This window comes from Pristiophorus japonicus, chromosome 10, assembly GCF_044704955.1.
Source record: "Pristiophorus japonicus isolate sPriJap1 chromosome 10, sPriJap1.hap1, whole genome shotgun sequence".
Classification (NCBI taxonomy): Eukaryota; Metazoa; Chordata; class Chondrichthyes; family Pristiophoridae; genus Pristiophorus; species Pristiophorus japonicus.
In genome coordinates, this window is record NC_091986.1 from 65,119,214 (window position 1) to 65,139,688 (window position 20,475).

Sequence of the window (20,475 nt, forward strand, 5' to 3'; positions counted from 1 at the left end):
GTCAAAGGGTGTACAGACGACCGTTTTCCTTCCTGGGGCTCAGTGATGAGTAATATTTGCGAAGGTTGTGATTTAGAAACGACATCGTGACGGAGCTGTGCAATGTCCTGCGGTGAAATCTGCAGCTGTGCACAAGTCTGAGGACAGCTCTCACCGTTGAGACCAAGGTTACCATATCGCTCAACTTTTACACGACGGACTCGTTCGTCTGCCACGGCAGACATATCCAACGTTTCCCAATTCTCCGCCCATCGCTCCATCCGGCAGGTGACCGATGCTCTGTATAAGAAAAGAGTCCAACATATCTCCTTCCCAATGAGCAGGGAGAAGCAAGTGGAACAGCAAGAGGGATTTGTCAGGAATGCAGGGTGCCATCAGCTGCACACGTTGACCTGTGGGTCCCACTGAACCATCCCAAACTCTTCATGAACAGAAAGGGATTCCACTTCCTGAATATGCAGCTGGAGTGCGACCACCAGCGTAGGATCCTGGCAGTTGATGCCAGGTACCCAGGCAGCAGCCACAATTCCTTAAAAAGGAGGCAGACAGAAAGCAGGAAACTATAGACCAGTTAGCCTAACATCTGTTGTTGGGAAAATGCTCTCATGAGGGGTCAGCCACCGGAGGTAGAGCCAGCAGTACCACCTGAGGAGGAGCACCAGGATCCTCCGTCGCCACCCATCAGAAGATGTAGTCGCCATCCCAACCCTGCAAGGGAGGTGCAGAGACGTCTGATTGTTCCTCAATTCAGATAATTCTATCCCCACCTGACTCTTCAGCTTCCATTTTCCATGCCATCCCAATTAGTGCCTTCATACATCATTGCTCACTCTCAAATGATACACCTGCCCAGACATAGGTGCAAAAAATAAAGATTTATCATATCATCCAAATCAGTGCAAAAGACTAACAGAACAAAAAACAGTCCAAAAAACACAGACCATCATCATTTCTCACTCTTGTGCATTTCCTTATAATATCCCTCTTACACGTGCCTAACCTAATACTACGGCTAAGTGTCTCCCCTGTGGCTGCATGGGTCTGGGAAGGCTGCTGTGTTTCCTGTGTGGAAGTTGCAGATGTCCTTCTAGGATGCCCTCGACCAGCTTTGGGCCTGGAAGGACCGGCTGCAGACTAGTCAACACACTCCTTGGAGGGTTCAGTCTCGCTTGACATTGGCGGAGTGACGTCTGGGACCAGGAATGCTGCGATCCTGGCCCGAGTAGCCAGAGTCACTCACCGGGGGCGGCACATTACTACCACCACCACCAATCTGAGGGAAGTCAGGTTGGGTGCTGTGGTGCAAGACCAGAAGGTCCCCCGTGACCTGTGGTGGACCCAGCCATGAAGGCAACACAGATGTCGGGTGGCATCGAGCTGAGACTGCATGAGAGCAGCCGTTTGACGTCCATGGCCTGTTGTTGCCCAGAGTGTATAAGAGCATTCTGCATTTCCAGGGCTGCGGCCATCCTCTCCAAACCAACACCGATGCACTCGTTCTCTCATGCCAGTGCTGCAATGGCAGCTGCCACATCACCTACAGGTTGTGTCATCACAGCTAGATCTGCACGGATAATGTGGGAGTCCACCATCGCCTGCACACTGGCAATAATGAGCTCCATGGAGTGCGCAGAGCTGTCAACTATGCGGGAGACGGACTCCTCCACGCTCCTCACCACTTCCGACAGGCTCTCTGGCACCCTTGCCAGTGCCCCCTACATCTGGGAATGCATAGCCTCCACCCTTCTCTCATGAGCCCCAACATCGATGGGCTCGTCTGAGTCCTCCTCAGCAGAACTCTGATGTGGGCTTGCCCCCCAGAGAGATGACACCTGAGGTTGCCTAGCCCTGTCACCATGCTGCAGCCCTTTATGCCCCAGTGCAACACCCAGTACTATCTGAACTAGATCGGACTGAGTATCTGAGCTGGCGCGTGTGGATGGAAGCAGTGACTCATTGATGCCAGCAGTGTCCTCCTCTTACTCTTCTTCATCACTGAGGTCCCCAAAAGATGGAGTGCTCTCCAGGATGTCAGCAAGGTTGGAGCCCTCAATGTCTTCTATGCTGTCATTAGGCATACTGGAACTTATGTCCTCAAGGGTGTCATCGAGTCCTGGCACTGGGCTGACAGGTGGTGCCTCTCTGTCCTCGTCTGACACTCGGTACCGGGGTTGTCTGCAGCTCTGGTGCTGGGCTGACGAGTGGTGCCTCTCTCTCTCCTGTACTGCCACTGGGCTCCGGGGTTGTCTCCAGGCCTGGCACTGGTCTCACAGGTGCTGGTTCTCTCTATCCTGTACTGCCACTTGACTTCTCATCTGCAAGCATTAATGGGAGAACAGTTGCCATAAGAGGGAGGTAGAGGATTGGCGCATGGAGTCTGCAACTTGCAAACTTTTGGAAGGAAAGGCACACAAGGCACTGGAGCATTGAGGAAAAGAGATCATTAAAGGAGGGCCTTCACTTACACATGCTGTCCACATTGTCATCGCCAGTACCGGAGGCCACCGGGTCGGTCTCATCTGCAAGCATAAATGGGAGAGGAGGAGGTGGGGGATTGCTGCATGGAGACTGCAACTAGCAAACTTTAGAGGGAAAGGCACAGTAGGCGCTGGAGCAGTCAGAGAGAGAGAGCATTAAAGGAGGGCCTTCGCTTACTCACATGGGCATCGCCAGTACCGGTGGCCACGGGGAAGGCAGCATGTCTCCCGACGAGTTCCTCGACACTCTCCAAGGGTGCGAAGATTTGGACGTCGGGCTCACCACCACCAGTCCTCCTTTGCTCCATCCTGTTGTAATTTTTGCCTGCAAAACATAGAATGGTTGTTGAGTACCACTGTGATGACGCATCAGAAATGCGTGCACAAGTGTGTGTATACAGTGAAGGTGGGACATAAGAGAAGGATGAAGGAGAGGCTCGCAGATGGAAAGTCAGCAGTTGGTGGAACAAGCACTCACTTTCATCAGACGGATGGTGTCCTTCAGCAGTTTTCCACACTGCATGGAGGTCCCAGAGAACTCCACAGCAATCTCCCTCCAGGCATTTGTAAAGACCTCGCGAGTGGGTCTCCCCGCGTCTGGGTAAAGGACTCGCCGCCTTCCCTCCACAGTCAGCATCAGGGTATCCAACTCTGCGTCCGAAAATCTACTTGCTCTTCTTGGCCCAGCAGCATCCTTCAACACTTCTCCTTCCCTCCTCAGGGCCTAGCTGCAAACCCTGGCCTTTAAGAAGGCCAGGAGTCACTGGCTCGTTGGCTGCACATGATCAGAAGGCTGAATTTCCCTGTGATTATTCTGCTACAATCAACCCATCCACACCGTGGGTGCAAGCTCCCAATTGCCGCCGGACGCCACTTTAAAAAAAAAAAATTGCTGAAAATCAATTGACTGTTTGCGGCGGTAATCGCACAAAAAAGACGGTAGGTGCACCAGGTTCCTGGCATGCCTGAATTTCAGCCCCCCTATGTGTTCAAAGCAATAGTGATCGACTAGAAATTAGCTGATGCTATCCTTGGGTGACTATTTAGGCAAGGAAGGGTAATCAGGGAACGCAACTATAATGATGCAACATTATAATATTGGGAACATCGCCTGCAAGAAGTTTCTCATTCATGTGCTGTACAAGTGGTAAGTCAAGTTTGAGGCACCAGTTAATTTTTTTTTCAATACTTGCCTCTGGCCTCATGTCTCAATGACACACCGGTTTTTATTTCTGCTCTGGGACTTTTTTTGTCGAACTAACTAATTTCATTTGGAGGGCTAAAGCATATAGCCAGGCTTTCAAAATTGTAGTCAACACTACTACATTTGCCACCTGTCCACCATTTAATAAGATCATGGCTGATCTGATCTGATGGACTCAGCTCCCCGCTCTCCATGACCTTTTATTCCCTTATCGCTCTCAAATCTGTCTTATCTCCGCCTTAAATATATTCAATGACCCAACCTCCACAGTTCTCTGGGGTAGAGAATTTCATAGATTTACAACCCTCTGAGAGAAGAAATTCTTCCTCATCTCAGTTATAAATGGGTGGCCACTTATTCTGAGACGCTGTCTCCTAGTTTTAGTTTCCTCTATGAATGGAAATATCCTCTCTGCATCCACTTTGTCAATCCCCCTCTTTATCATGTTTTGATAAGATCACACCTCATTCTTCTGAACTTCAATGAGTATAGACTCAACCTATCTTCATAAGTCAACACCCTTGTCTCCAGAATCAACTTAATGAACCTTCTCTGAACAGCCTCGAATACAAGAATATCCTTCCTTTAAATACGGAGACTAAAACTGTACGCAGTACTCTAGGTGTGGCTTCACCAATACCCTGTCCAGCTGTAGCAGGACTTCTCTGCTTTTATACTCTCTATCCCCCTTGTAATAAAGGCCACAGTCCATTTCCCTTCCCGACTACTTGCTGTACCTGCATACTAACGTTTTGTGTTTCTTGCACAAGGACCCCAGATCCCTCTGTACTGCAGCACTTTACAATTTTTCTCCATTTAGATTATAATTTGCTTTCCTACTTTTTTCTGCCAAAGTGGATAACCTCATTTTCCCACATTATACTCCATTTGCCAAATGTTTGCACACTCATTCAGCCTGTCTATATCCCTTTGCAGATTTTTTGTGTCCTCCTCACAATTTGCTTTCCCATCCTCCTTTGTATCAACAGCAAACTTGGCTGCATTACACTCAGTCCCTTCATCCAAGTCATTAAGATAGATTGTAAATAGTTGAGGACCCAGCACCGATCCATGCAGCAACCTACTAGTTACTGTTTGTCAACCGGAAAATGACCCATCTCTGTTTTCTCTTAGTTAGCCAATCCTCTATCCATGCTAATATATTACCCCAACCCCATGAACTTTTATCTTGTGCAGTAACCTTTTATGTGGCACCTTATTGAATGCCTTCTGGAAATCCAAATACACCACATCCACTGGTTCCCCCTTATCCACCTTGCTCGTTACATCCTCAAAGACCTCAAGCAAATTTGTCAAACACGATTTCCCTTTCATGCTAACTCTGCTTGATTGAATTATGCTTTTCCAAATGTCCTGCTACTGCTTCCTTAATAATGGACTCCAGCATTTTCCCAACGACAGATGTTAGGCTAATCTGTCTATAGTTTCCTGCTTTTTGTTTGCCTCCTTTTTTAAATAGGGGCGTTGCATTTGCGGTTTTCCAATCTGCTAGGACCGCCCCAGAATCCAAGGAATTTTGGTAGATTACAACCCATGCATCCACTATCTCTGCAGCCACTTCTTTTAAGACCCCAGGATGTAAGCCATCAGGTCCAGGGGACTTGTCTGCCTTTAGTCCCATTATTTTACCAAGTACTACTTCATTAGTGATGATGATTGTATTAAATTCCTCCCCCCCTATAGTCCCCTGATTTTCCATTATTGGGATGTTTTTAGTGACTCACACATTCCGGCCTCCCTGGGTCCGTACGGAGTGTCCACAGACCCGGGAAGGCATCACAAAAGCTGGTTTTCAGTGCACAACGCACATGCACTGAAAACCGGCTTTTCCAATCTGTCAAGCTCCCGCATATCGGGAACAAGGACATTTGCAAAAGCGAGATTGCGGTATTTACCAATATCTTACCCAGCAAATGTCCTCAAAACTCTTGCGCCTACTTTTACAGGCATACGAGTCTTAAAACGCACTTAAAACATAAATAAAATTAAAAATAAACTTTATTCTTTTTAAAAACCTTACCCACTACGTTAAATTTATTTTAAACCATAATTTAAAAAACTTTGTTAAAACTCGGGGAGGGAATGTTCTCTCTTAACTTTAATGTCAATTAATTTTAATTATGTGAGGTGTGTTTTTTTTATTTTCTATTTGGTGTTACTGTGTTTGCTATTAATTGAGAAAAAAATCCAATGAGAACTCATAGATACGGGGTTCCCATTGCTATTAATTGAGAATACTGTACCTGATTGGTTGAGAGTCACACGTGACTGCACCTTTTGCGTTGGAAGCGCGAGGAAAGGAGCGCGCTTTGCAGCGCGGGAAGAGAAGGGCCTCCTCACCGGTATCGCAGGCTCCTCATGGACCACCAGGTAATTTTGTAGAAATGTTTCAGGTCGGAGGCAATTACCCACAGAAAGCCTCCGACCGCAATTTCAGGACCAGTGTCTTCTACTGGGAAGGCCAATACAATATATTTGTTCACTCTGTAAATAAAACTATTTGGGTATAATGACTTCAAAAGAATAGCCTTTAGCCATGTGATATTTTTCCAAAATGGTCACAAAAATAAGGGAATGTATCGTGGTGAAGTTGCAATATATAAAATGCTGTGTTAAGGCCCATATAGATTTACCTTTTTGTCCTTCAAGGGATTCAAAGGTGTATAAGATGTCGCCGTTCAACTAAAGCAATCCGATTTCCCTGTGAATTTTGTGGCCGACGGTTCCTGGATCCCTCGGAATGGATAGGCCATGTTCAGAGACACTCTGTAAGTTCGACTGTTTTGTGCAATAAGTGCCAATAACAACTAGTACAGTGATCTGATCTCAAATTTGATCCAATATATTGTTGAGTATTTGAATAGTGCACTGGGTTATGGAGAGGAGAGGCGGAACAGAGTTGAATGGAATGATGCAGGGGTTGGTGCTCAGACACCTATTGTTTCAATTCTATATTAGTTACTTGGGGCCCAAGTTTCCGCCCTCTAAGAACGGCACACCTCCATAAGGTGCGCCGATTTTCTGGAATAAAAAGGGCGGCAAAAACTTACCTTGTGATACTTCGAGCTCTTCATGACGTCTTCATGTTCAGCATGGCGCAGCACAAGGGGTCAGGGGCGGAGCCAGGTCCCAGCGCTGAAAACAATGCCGGGACCTCTGCATATGCGTGCTAGAGTGTGCGTGCATGTGCAGTAGCTGCTCGCCCCCAAGGCTGCATGGGAGGGGCCCGAGGGGGGAGGGCCCAGTCCGTAGTCTTCGGCGGCCCAACTTCTACGTCCTCTGGGGGGGGGGCCCCGCCCGAAGTCTTTGGCGCGACCAGGCATCTTCGTCGTCTGGGCCTGTTCAACCTCTTCCCCCTCTCTCCTCCCCTTCTCCCTCTCTCCTCCCCTTCTCCCTCTCTCCTCCCCCTCTCCCCCTTTCCCTCTCTCCTCCCCCTCTCCTCCCTCTCTCCTCCCCCTCTCCTCCCTCTCTCCTCCCTCTCTCCTCCCCCTCTCCTCCCTCTCTCCTCCCCCTCTCCCTCTCTCCTCCCCCCCTCCCTCTCTCCTCCCCCTCTCCCTCTCTCCTCCCCCTCTCCCTCTCTCCTCCCCCTCCCCCTCTCTCCTCCCCCTCCCCCTCTCTCCTCCCCCTCTCTCCTCCCCCTCTCTCCTCCCCCTCTCTCCTCCCCCTCTCTCCTCCCCCTCTCTCCTCCCCCTCTCTCCTCCCCCTCTCTCCTCCCCCTCTCTCCTCCCCCTCTCTCCTCCCCCTCTCTCCTCCCCCTCTCTCCTCCCCCTCTCTCCTCCCCCTCTCTCCTCCCCCTCTCTCCTCCCCCTCTCTCCTCCCCCTCTCTCCTCCCCCTCTCTCCTCCCCCTCTCTCCTCCCCCTCTCTCCTCCCCCTCTCTCCTCCCCCTCTCTCCTCCCCCTCTCTCCTCCCCCTCTCTCCTCCCCCTCTCTCCTCTCTCCTCCCCCTCTCTCCTCCCCCTCTCTCTTCCCCCTCTCTCTTCCCCCCCCCTCCTCTCCTCTTCCCCCCCCTCTCCTCTCCTCTTCCCCCCCCTCTCCTCTCCTCTTCCCCCCCCTCTCCTCTCCTCTTCCCCCCCCCTCTCCTCTCCTCTTCCCCCCCCCTCTCCTCTCCTCTTCCCCCCCTCTCCTCTCCTCTTCCCCCCCCTCTCCTCTCCTCTTCTCCCGTCCCCCCTTCTCCCCTCTCTCCCTCCCGTCCCCCACCTCCTCTTCTCACCCTCTCTCCCCCCACTCCTCACCCCCTTCCCCCCCTCTCTCCTCCCACCCCTCGCTGTCAGAAACAGAGACACACTGACAGAGAGACACTGTGGCGGGGGGGGGGGGGGGGGTGCCCCAGCACGCTATTGGAGGGCTCCCGGTGCTGCAGTTGGTGAGTAGAAACATAATTATTTATTTATTAATTATTACTTTTTTTTGATTTATTGGTTGATGTATTGATTTATTTATCATTTATTATTGATGGCTCTTTATTTGTAAGAGTGAAGTGTTTAATGTTTGTAAAGCCCCCTTCCCCCTCCCCCCATCTCTCGTTCCTACGCCTGATTTATAAGTGCAGGCAAGGTTTTTTTGAGCGTACAAAAGTCTACACTCATTCCATTCTAAGTTAGTTTGGAGTAAGTTTTCGCTGCCTAAACTTGCAAAACAGGCGTAAGTGGCTGAACACTCCCCCTTTTGGTAAAAAAAATCTGTTCTAAAATGAAACTATTCTAACTCACTAGAACTGGAGCAAACTTAAATGCCGAGAATTGCAATTTCTAAAATGCTCCATTCTAAACTAGTTGCTCCAAAAAAAATAGCAGTAACTGAGGCCGAAACTTGAGCCCTTGAATATTGCAACCAAATTTAAAACTTGTCAAGTTTCCTGTTGACACTAAAATAGGGAGAGCAGTGGAGACAGAGGATGCCACAAAGGTATTTGGATCTGTTGTATAGTTAGAACATTTAATTTTAAATCAATGAATTTGAAGTATTGTACATTGACTTCAAAAATGTGTACAATGAATATAAAATCAACCAGGGTTCAACTTGTCAAGAGACTTGGAAAAGAACATGGGAGTGATAATAGACTCAACTCTCTCAATATCCGGACCATGTAGTAAAATATATTTTTTTTTAAATGCAAATAGAATATTGGGATGTAGTGCCAGGATTGAAGAGTACAGAACTTTAAATTCTTTACTGTCATTTGTAAGTATGGTGGGAATCAGGTGACTATGTCTGAAGCAGAAGGAGCTAATTACAGCAACATGTTAGCAAAACCTTCACATAGTTGTCCTGAGTTGCTACTACTGTAGTTCAAAATAAAAAAGACAAAGGGAGACAGCAGATACAGGTGGCTACAAGCAGACCTCTGGGAGCAGTGAATGGCCTTTCAGCACTGTGCTTGATAGCTGGTATTTGTTTAAGCTACAAGATGGTACTTGCTGTTCAATGTTTCAAAACGCTAGTCTGGGGCTTTCACAATGCACTGGTCAGATCACACTGAGTGAATTCTGGTCACGAATGCCACAACAATTTGTACAAGCAGTGGAGAGGGTGCAACAAGATTGATCCCAATTGTATAGAGATAAATTGTGAGGAGAGATTTGAGGATCTCAAGTTCTCCAGTTTAGAAACGAGGTGCATGTGGGATGACCTCATTGAGTTATAAGAAATGATGCACTAAAAAGTAAACTTCATACTAAGAGTTTTTAACGGAGGTAGACAGCCTTTTCTGATCCTTATGTTAGACAGATAGCATGGAATCTAGACAATGGCGAGTATATGCTGTTTCTAATAAAGAATGTTTTTGTCCAAATGTAAGCAGTCATCTGTTGACTAGAATTTGCCTTAGTTGTAGAATTGATATCAACAGTCAGTGCTGCTGTGTCTCCAACCCTGTGGTTTCTTATAATTGGGAAGACAACATTCCTATTATGACCCGATCTGTATCGTGGTGAAAATTTAATGTTTGTATATATGGGCTCTTTGTGCATATTTGGCTGGCTTCTGATTGGCTAGTCATAATTGCAGTTATTGTTGCATACACATGCTCCAGTTTTCGCAGTTTAAAAAAAAATTCATATCAAAATTGACGAAGACGATCTGAAGTTCACCTCAATACTATGTTTAAAATGTCATTTTGGCTGAAGCCCACAATACAAGGTGCTTGTGTAGTGGTGATCTCACATCTGATTGCATGCTTTTATTTTCTTACCCCATGTAGCTTATTAAGGCATTAAAGAACACAGCAGCAATCACAGCAAGTTCTCAACCAAAAGATATTTTTTAAGCATAGTAGAATGATATTGATGTAGAAAACATGCAAGCACATCGTTGTGCTGGACGGTGCTGTGATCAGGGCACACCTTCTCCTACCCCCCCGCCCCCCCGGGTCAATTTTCTTCTTTATTTCCACTGTCCCAGAAGAGGATAGATTACAATTTTAAACCATCAATCACTGTATTGGAAAAACTAAGACATTGTTGGACCCAAGTGTAGTAGATAACTTACCTTTGCCTGTTTCTTTTTCAAATGTAACCTCACGATGATAGTGAGCCTAGGTTCCGTAAGGCATTTCCTAAAGGTGCACCTAGAAAATATTAAACGGCAGCACGTTTTCTCTCTCTCTCTCTCTTCCATCCCCTACGTGCACGCGCAGAAAATGCTGGAAATAGTCTGCCCAGCAGGCCAGGTAGCATCTGTGGAGAGAGAAACGGTTAACATTTCCGGTCAATGACCTTTATCAACCTGGAACGTTAATTCTGTTTCTCTCTCCACTGATGCTGCATGACCTGCTGAGTATTTCCAGGTTACAGGTCTAATCTGCCTCTTTCCTATGTGCTGTCACACCAATTAGAACATCCTTCCAAAGATCAAGATATGGATTTGTGAAAAAATGAAGGTTATGAGTGGTAAACCTACACTACAGGAACTGAGAGCCAATGTTGTCCAAGGATGATAACCTTTAGCTTTGGTTAGTGTTTTTTGGTTGTAATCTCTTGATTTTAAATGGCATTTTGATTTAAATGAGTTTCTTGCTAAATGCTCCGTTTAAGAATTTCTGGGAGTTTGGCAAAAAGGCAATTTATTTTCTTACGGATGGCCATGTTAGTTTTGATGAAAAGTATTCCCTTGTTCCATAAATCCTAAGAATCCCAGTGTTGGATAAAGTTAAAATGTCTGCATTTAGAACGGCTGTTGGCCTGGATGTTGTTTTTGCGTTGAAATAAAATATTTTTGTTAAGTTTCAGTATTTCAATATTCACATCATTCTGCTGGTCTGAAAAGGTAAAAATCTTCCCTTTTGATTAACCATTATTGAAACTATTACATTTGCTTGAATGCTTGGAGCTTTATGTATACATATTCAGGTTTTGGATTTAAAAATTAGGATTGCTCAGGTCACTTCCTAAAGGTGAACTTAAAATGTAATCCATCCACATCACAACACATACATCCTGGTTAAGTGTTTGACCAGATCTCTCATGCTGCAAAACTCCCCCAGTGCAGCCCAAGGAGCATCCCCCAGTTCTACCAAAGTGAAGCCCCCATGTAATTTACCCCAACTCTCCTTACCCAGTACTGCTAAACACCAGGGGTAGAAATTGCCGCCCGCCCGAAACGGGACGCATGCATCCCGTTTCAGTGGTTTTTACCGCAGCTGAGATTGAGGTCGTTTCTTGAGCGTAATTCCGCTCTTTGTTGGTTTTTTATTTTACTTGGATCCGGAAGTCGCTCTTAAAGGCGGTGTCTACACGAGAGGGGCAGACACCTGGCGTAAGTTGGGGACGGTGCGGAGTGACCGTCACGATCATGTCGCTACGGCTCTCCCCTTCACTTCTGCGATTTAAAACTTCGGCCCACTGCGGCCGGGCCAGCATCCTGGCACCCAAGAGGGGGCACCAGGCTGCCTGTTGGTGGCCCAGCCGAACCCGGGGCAGTTGGCCGACAAGAAAAACATGGTGGCAGCCTTTAAGGGAAGCCGCACCGTCGTTGCAGAAGACCACAGCCTCACTGGGCCCACTGGGGGTAAAAAAAACAGGTTTTGGCACAGCCAGGCAGGCTGAAGATTTTTAGAAGGGAATGACATCGTTGGGGTAGATCGGCGGTGCGCACGGTGATGATGCACTTAAGACGGATAGGCAGTAGCGGAGTGGTGGGGGGAGGGGAATCGCACCCCCGGGAAACTTCGGAAAGGCAATTGGGCTATCGGCAGCCACTCCACTCCGCAGTGTTGCCGCCGATTTGCGGTGGCCTTGAGGAGAGGGACAATTTTAGCCCTCGGCTATCTAACTCCAACTGGTGCACTGGTACATTTTATATTCCTCCACCTCCTTTTGAGGGGTGCTCCCGGGGCAGTAGCGTGGCGCTTTGTTAAAGGAGTTATATAAATAAAAGTTGTTGAGGTCTCAGTCTGTTACCACCTTGTTTTTCTGCCAGCCCTATATTAACTTACAATGTAAGTTTACAATGTAAAATGTTGACTTGTTTATTTTTACATTTTAAACTTTTTGCCCCATTCGATGTTTCCCATCCCCTTTTGGGTCACATGCTGCCTCTTTCCCCTTTACCTGCCTGTCCACTTCGTGTTCCACTGTAAAGTCAGAGCCTGCTACTTTCAGATTACCAGCCCTAGCCTTCCCCTGTTTACAGTCTAAGGATAAGGGGTAAGCCATTTAGGACCGAGATGAGGAGAAACTTCTTCACCCAGAGAGTGGTGAACCTGTAGAATTCTCTACCACAGAAAGTAGTTGAGGCCAATTCACTAAATATATTCAAAAGGGAGTTAGATGAAGTCCTTACTACTAGGGGGATCAAGGGGTATGGTGAGAAAGCAGGAAGGGGGTACTGAAGTTGCATGTTCAGCCATGAACTCATTGAATGGCGGTGCAGGCTAGAAGGGCTGAATGGCCTACTCCTGCACCTATTTTCTATGTTTCTACTTCAGTCTCCTCCGTTCCATCATGTAAGGTTTCTTGATGGTCTCCTTAGTGTTCTGATTCCTCCGGCTTTTCTGCTGCTAGAAGGTCCTCCCCCACGCCCATCTGGACCATTCTACTCTTGGTTCACTCACTGGTAAACTGACCCTTAACTACAAACATTTTTTACTTGTGCTCTGTTTGTAAATGCTTTGCGATCTAACTCCCTCTAATCTGTCTGCTCAGCTGCTTGAAAGCAGCTCAACTCCTGACTATTTTGTGCTTCTGACCCCAGCTCTGCCTACCCGCCCACTCATAAAGGCTTCTACTCCCTACTCTGCCGCGCTCCAGTCAAGGCACAAGTCAGGAGTGTGATGGAATATTCTCCACTTGCCTGGATGACTGCAGCTCCAACAACACTCAAGAAGCTCAACACCATCCAGGACGAAGCGGCCCACTTGTTTGGCCATCCGTCACCTTAAATGTCATTTATTCAACTATCATTGTAACGCATGTATAAGCTGACCTTGAGAACATTGACCACAAGGAGGTGAACTTGTGGGAGACACTCCTAACCTGGACTTTCAGGTATAAAAGAGGAAGCTCCACCCACCTTCATCACTTGAGGTCTTGGTAATAAAGGTAACTGGTCACATAAGAGTGACCTTCTCAAGTATGGGCCTCATGTGCATTTATACTGTATAGTAAGGACATATAATTGGCGTTGAGAAACTGGGATTTAAACCATGCGAGCATAGCCACTAGCAGCACAGAAGAGAGGTACTGTGTTGGTGATGATTGGGATGACGTTATTGAGAGACTACAGCAAAGTTTTGACACTAAGTTGGGACAGGATTTGGCCGACAAACGCAGGGCTCATCTCCTGACGGTTTGTGGATCCAGAATGTACTTCCCTGAAGAAGGACCTTCTAGCGCCAGAGAAGCTGGCGGATGACGTTCGAAGAGATCAGTAAGTTGATCGGGGAACACCTTAAACCGGCGAGCAGCATGCACATGGCGAGACACCATTTTTACACGCACCGGCGGCGAGCAGGGCAAAGCGTTCCTGACTTCGTGACAGATCTCTGACGACTGGCGAGCCTATGTAAGTTCCCAGATGCGTGCAGAGCGGAGATACTGCGAGACTTTTTTATTGAGGGCATCGGGCACGCTGTGGTTTTCAGGAAACTGATTGAGACCAAAGACTTGACCTTGGAAGCGGCGGCTCTGATAGCCCAGACATTTATTTCCGGGGAGGAAGCGATCAGAATGATGTATGTCAAAAATCTTGGCTCAAATGCAGCAAACGACCTGGGAGTCAACATTGTTAATGCGGCACACAGTTCTCTAGGCAGACAAGGGCAATCGGACATGCCCCAGCATGTAGTCAACCCAAAGGGGGAATTCAACAGAGACAATAGCTAGCTGAACGGCGATTCATGCCATCGCAATGGACAATGCGGCCAGTAATGGGGCCATCAACACCTGTTAATGGTGCACTTAAGGACAGTTACAGAGACAGTCAGAGACGATCGATTGGTAATGGACCTTTTGTTTCCAACAACGGGGCCTCCAGCTCATGCTGGAGGTGTGGAGGCAAACACCCAGCCAGAGCTTGCAGGTATCAGCAATATACCTACAGAAACTACAACGTCAGCGGTCACTTGGCGTATATGTGCAGGAAGCCTGCAGCCAGGTTGATGTACGAGGAGGTCGGGCCCGATGTAAGCCCTACGAGGCCAAATGAATACTGGGGGAAATCGCTGGAAGCTGAAGTTCAGCGAGTTCATGTGGAGCACATATACAGTTCATATGCCAGGACACCACCAATAATGATGAAAGTGCTCCTCAATGGCATCCCAGTATTAATGGAGCTAGACACGAGGGCCAGCCAGTCCCTGATGAGTATCAAACAGTTCGAAAGGTTGTGGGTGTCCAAGGCCAGGAGGCCAAAATTATTGCCGATTGACGCACAGTTACGGACATATACAAAGGAGATCATTCCGGTGCTAGCAGCGCCACGGTAGTCGTGACCCACAAAGATTCGGAGAACAGGTTGCCACTCTGGATTGTTCCGGGGGACGGTCCCACACTACTGGGGAGGAGTTGGCTTGCTGTCATGAACTGAAAATGGGACGATGTCGATGTCAATGCAATTTCTTCTGTGGAGCGAATATCATGCTCACAGGTCGTGGACAAATATGACTCATTATTTCAACCCGGCATCGGCACTTTCATGGGGGCCAAAGTAGTGATTCACATAAACCCGGACGCCAGGCCAGTACACCACAAGGCCAGAGCGGTACCGTACGTGATGCGATAAAAGATAGAAGGCGAATTGGACCGCCTGCTGAGGGAAGGCATCATCTCGCCAGTCGAATTCAGTGACTGGGCGAGCCCGATCGTGCCGGTGCTCAAGTCGGATGGGTCGGTCAGGATATGTGGCGATTATAAGGCCACTATCAATCGGGTGTCACTCCAAGACCAGTACCCGCTACCAAGAGCGGAGGACCTCTTTGCGACGCTATCCGGTGGCAAACTTTTTTCAAAAATGGACCTGACCTCAGCTTACATGACCCAGGAGCTGGCGAGTGAGTCGAAGAAGCTGACCACCATCACGACACACAAGGGGTTATTTGAGTATAACAGATGTCTGTTTGGGAATTCGTTCGGCCGCCGCGATCTTTCAGCGAAATATGGAAAGCCTCCTCAAGTCGATTCCAAGGAGGGTGGTTTTTCAAAACGACATCCTCATCACGGGTCGTGATACTGAAGAACAGCTCCACAACCTGGAGGAGGTGCTACGCAGACTGGACCGGGTAGGGCTGTGACTGAAAAAGACGAAGTGCGTCTTCTTAGCTCCAGAGGTAGAATTCCTAGGGAGGATGGTAGCAGCAGACGGGATCAGACCCACTGCGTCCAAAACAGAAGCGATCCAGAGAGCATCCAGACCCCATAACACCACGGAGCTGCGTTTGTTCCTGGGGCTCCTGAACTATTTTGGTAACTTTCTTCCCAAATTGAGCACGCTTTTAGAGCCGCTACACGTGCTCCTACGCAAAGGTCGCGATTGGCTTTGGGGGGACAGCCAGGAAAGGGCTGTTGATAGCGCACGCAACTTGTTATGTTCCAACAAACTGTTAACGTTCTATGACCCGTGTAAGAAACTTGTTCTAACTTGCGATGCATCGTCCTATGGTTTCGGGTGTGTGTTACAGCATGTGAATGCCAATGGTCAGTTACAGCCGGAAGCTTATGCCTCCAGAAGTCCGTCCCAGGCAGAAAGGGGCTACGGGATGGTAGAAAAGGAAGCGCTAGCATGTGTATATGCAGAAAAAAAAATGCACCAGTACCTGTTTAGCAGGAAATTTGAGCTGGAGACAGATCACAAACCCCTAATGTCCCTTTTGGCTGACAACAAGGCCATAAATGCGAATGCATTGGCCCGCATACAGAGGTGGGCACTTACGTTAGCCGCCAATGACTACACAATTCGGCACACACCTGGCACTGAAAACTGCGCCGATGCTCTCAGCAGGCTCCCACTAGCCACCACTGGGCAACTGAGCATGGTGCTGAGATGGTCATGGCTGTTGAAGCTTTCGAAAGCGAAGGCTCATCTGTGACAGCCCGTCAGATTAAAGTCTGGACAAATAAAGACCCGCTACTGTCTTTAGTTAATAAATGTGTCCTGAATGGGGACTGGGCAGCCATGTACGGGGCATGCCCTGAGGAGTTTAAACTGTTTCATAGGCGCAAGGATGAACTCTCGATTCAGGCCGATTGCCAACTGTGGGGAAACCGAGTAGTCATGCCCCAGATGGGCAGAGAGGTGTTCATCAGAGAACTTCACAATGAGCACCCGTGCATTGTCATGATGAAGGCAATTGCCAGGTCACATGTTTGGTGGCCAGGGATAGATGCAGACCTGGAACTTTGTGTTTGCAGGTGCAACACGTGTGCTCAGCTGGGCAACGCACCCAGGGAAGCCCCCCTTAGCCCCTGGTCCTGGCCCGCCAAACCATTGTCACGCATCCATGTGGACTACGCAGGTCCTTTCATGGGAAAAATGTTTTTGGTTGTAGTAGACGCCGACTCCAAATGGATTGAGTGTGCCATTTTAAATTCAAGCACATCCTCTGCCATGATAGAAAGTCTACGGGCAATGTTCGCCGCCCATGGTCTACTGGATGTCTTGGTCAGTGACAATGGCCCGTGCTTCACAAGCACTGAATTCCAAGACTTCATGGCAGGCAATGGAATCAACCATGTCAGAACGGCACCGTTCAAGCCGGCCTCAAACGGCCAGGCGGAATGAGCAGTGCAGATAATCAAACAGGGTATGCTCAGAATCCAAGGGGGCTCCCAACAAAGCCGCTTATCACGCCTCCTGTTGGCCAATAGATCCCGACCACATGCTCACAGGGATTCTACCCGCAGAGCTGCTAATGAAAAGGACGTTCAAAACCAGGTTATCCCTTATACACCCTACTATGAAAGAAAATGTTGAGAGCAGGCGTCAGTCACAATGTGACTACCATGACAGGAATGCGAGGGCGCGATGTATTGATGTCAGTGACCCTGTTTTTGTCCTTAATTACGCTGCAGGGCCCAAATGGCTTGCAGGCACTGTGATTGCCAAAGAGGGGAATAGGGTTTTGGTAGTTAAACTCACCAATGGACAAATCTGCCGCAAACACATGGATCAGACTAAAAGGAGGTTCAGCAACCCCATAGAAGAAGCAGAGGAAGAACACTACGTAGAGTTTACTCCACCACAGTTGACCGAACACCGGAACCAAATGGAGGAGAGCCCAGTCACTGTCGGCAGTCCGGACAGGCCTGAGGCATCGCAAACAGCAGACACTCAGGCCAGCGCCCAACAACCGGAGCCCCAACTCAGGCGCTCTAGCGTAAACCACCAGAGAGACTTAACCTGTGATCCCAATAAGACTTTGGGGGGGGGGGGGCGGGGCGGGGAGGTGATGTCATGTATTGAATTATCATTGTAATCCATGTATAAGCTGACCTAAGTTGTACACCTTGAGAACATTGACCACAAGGGGGTGAACTTGTGGGAAACACTCCCAACCTAGACTTTCAGGTATAAAAGGGGAAGCTCCATCCACCTTCATCACTTGAGGTCTTGGTAATAAAGGTAACCGGTCACAGAGTGACCCCCTCTCAAGTATGGGCCTCGTGTGCATTTATACTGTATAGTAAGGACATATCATTAAACATTCACTCCCTTCATCACTGACGAACCGTGGCTGCAGTCTGTACCATCTACAAGATGCACTGCAGCAACTCGCCAAGACTTCTTCGGCAGCACCTCCCAAATCCGCGACCTCTACTACCTCGAAGGGCAGCAGGCACATGGGAGCACCACCACCTCCACGTTTCCCTCCAAGTCGCACACCATCCTGACTTGGAAATATATTGTTGTTTCTTCATCGTTGCTGGGTCAAAATCCTGGAATTCCCTCAACAGCACTGTGGGAGGACCTTCACTACACGGACTGCAGCGGTTCTAGAAGGTAGCTCACCACCAGCTTCTCAAGGGCAATTAGGGATGTGCAATAAATGCTGGCAAGGTCAGCAATGCCTACATCCCAGGAACTAACTTTTTTTTATATCTCTACATTCTGAGTTGCCTTGCAGTTTGCCTTCATTAGATTTTATTTAAAAATATTTTATGAACACAGGCCCGCTCTCTGCTTGCTCTACCATGTCCCTGGCAACTTCATCTTTCTCCGTTCTGCCTGCTTAATGGCAGTGCTTCCCGGTTCTGCTTCTGCCGCATTCTTTCTCTGACTTGCTGATGGTATGATTGTAAGGGAGGACATGTTTGGGTGAGACAGAATAGGCATGAGGGTGGTAAAGGAGCTCCATACTTTCCCAGCACACTGCTGTCTCTCTCTTCGGCAGTTCCTCGGAATTGAGGATGACTTGCTTCCAAGCTTAAAAATGAGTTATGTGAGCTGCACTATGCGGGACTGACAGTCTCTGTCACAGGTAGGGCAGACGGTAGTTGAAGGAATGGGTGGGTGGGGTGCTTGGGATGCTGTGTGCTCCTTCCGATGTTTACGTTTGGTTTTGGCTTGCTCTCGGCGTACAGACTCTGTGTTCGGTGCCTTCCCGGATGTTTTTCCTCTACTTTGTGCGGTCTTGGGTCAGGGATTCCCAGGTATCGGTGGGGATGTTACATTTTTTCAAGGAGGCTTTGAGGGTGTCCTTGAAACGTTTCCTCTGCCCACCTGGGGCTCGCTTGCCGTGTTGGAGCTCCGATCGAGCGCTTGTTTTGGGAGTCTCGTATCGGGCATGCGACGACGTGGCCTGCCCAGCGGAGCTGATCGAGTGTGGTCAGTGCTTCGATGCTGGGGATGTTGACCTGAGCGAGAACACTGACGTTGCGCCTATCCTGCCAATGGATTTGCAGGATCTTGCGGAGGCAGCATTAGTGGTACTTCTGCAATGTTTTGAGATGCCTGCTGTACATAGTCCATGTCTCTGAGGCATATAGGAGGATGGGAATCACTACTGCCCTGTAGACCATGAGCTTGGTGCTGGGTTTAAGGTCATGGTCTTCAAACACTCTCTTCCTCAGGCGACCAAAGGCTGCATTGGCACACTGTCGGCGGTGTTGGACTTCGTCATCGACGTCAGCCCTTGTTGACAGTAGGCTCCTAAGGGATGGAAAATGGTCCATGTTGTCCAAGACCTCGTTGTGGATTTTGATAATCGGGCAGCAGTACTGCGTGGCGGGAGCAGGTTGGTAGAGCACCTTTGTCTTACGGCTGTTTAGTGTAAGACCCATGCTCTCGTACACTTCGATGAAGGTGTTGACGATGGCTTGGAGTTCAGTCTCCGAGTGTGCGCAGATACAGGAGTCGTCTGCGTATTGTAATTCAATGACAGAGGATAGGACGACCTTGGATCTGGCCTGGAGGTGGCGGAGGTTGAACAGTTGCCCGTTTTTTCTGTAGATTAGCTCCACTCCAGCAGGGAGCCTACTGAGGGTGAGATGGAGCATTGCAGCAAGGAAGATCGAGAAGAGCATTGTTGCAATGACACAGCCTTGCTTGACTCCAGTCTGAACATGAATTGGATCTGGGGTGGATCTGTTGGTCAGGATCATGGCTTGCATGTCATCGTGAAGCAGACGAAGGATGGTGACAAACTTTTGGAGGCATCCAAATTTGAGGAGGACGCTCCATAATCCTTCATGGTTGACAGTGTCGGAGGCCTTTGTGAGGTCAAAGAAGGCATTTCTTTTGGATTTGCCGTGTGGTGAAGATCATGTCCGTTGTGCTCCTTAGTGGGCGGAATATGCATTGCGATTCTGGGAGGTGTTCTTCTGCCACTGGGAGAAGGCAATTGAGGTGGATTCTTGCGATGACTTTCCCTGTGGCAGACAGCAGGGAAAATCCTCTGCAGTTACCACAATCGGACTTGTCAGCTTTCTTGACAATGGTCACGATTACCGCATCTCTGAGGTCCCTTGGCATGCTCTCTTTCCAGACAAGAGAAATGAGATTGTGCATTCATGCCAAAAGTGTTTCTCAGCCATGTTTTAGTGCTATGACCGGGATTCCATCTGCTCCTGAGGCCTTGTTTTTCAGTTGTCTGATGGCCTTTTCTACCTCATGCCGGGCTGTGCTGAAATGGTGGCGGGTAGCATGCTGCAGGATGGAGTTGAGGACACTCTTGTCAAAGACAAGAGTCTCAGTTGAGGATGTCTTCGAAGTTCTCCTTCCAGCGAGCGCTGATGGCCTCTCTGACCTTGATCAGTACCTCTCCGTTCTTGGCCAGCAGTTGGGTAGGGCCTTGGGTGCTTGGGCCGTAGGTGGTCTTGACTGCGCTGAAGAATCCACGCATGT

General features: G+C 48.5%; 1 protein-coding gene across 13 annotated transcripts in view; it reads left to right on the forward strand.

The window, feature by feature from the left end:
• LOC139275001 (zinc finger protein 462-like) overlaps positions 1 to 20,475 on the forward strand; it is a 189,675-nt gene that overhangs the window by 23,733 nt on the left and 145,467 nt on the right. For all 13 annotated transcript variants that reach the window (XM_070891844.1, XM_070891846.1, XM_070891840.1 and 10 more), the window contains one exon: positions 6,352 to 6,470. In XM_070891844.1, the coding sequence (XP_070747945.1) occupies positions 6,352 to 6,470 (119 nt within the window). The remainder of the gene's footprint in view (positions 1 to 6,351; positions 6,471 to 20,475) is intronic.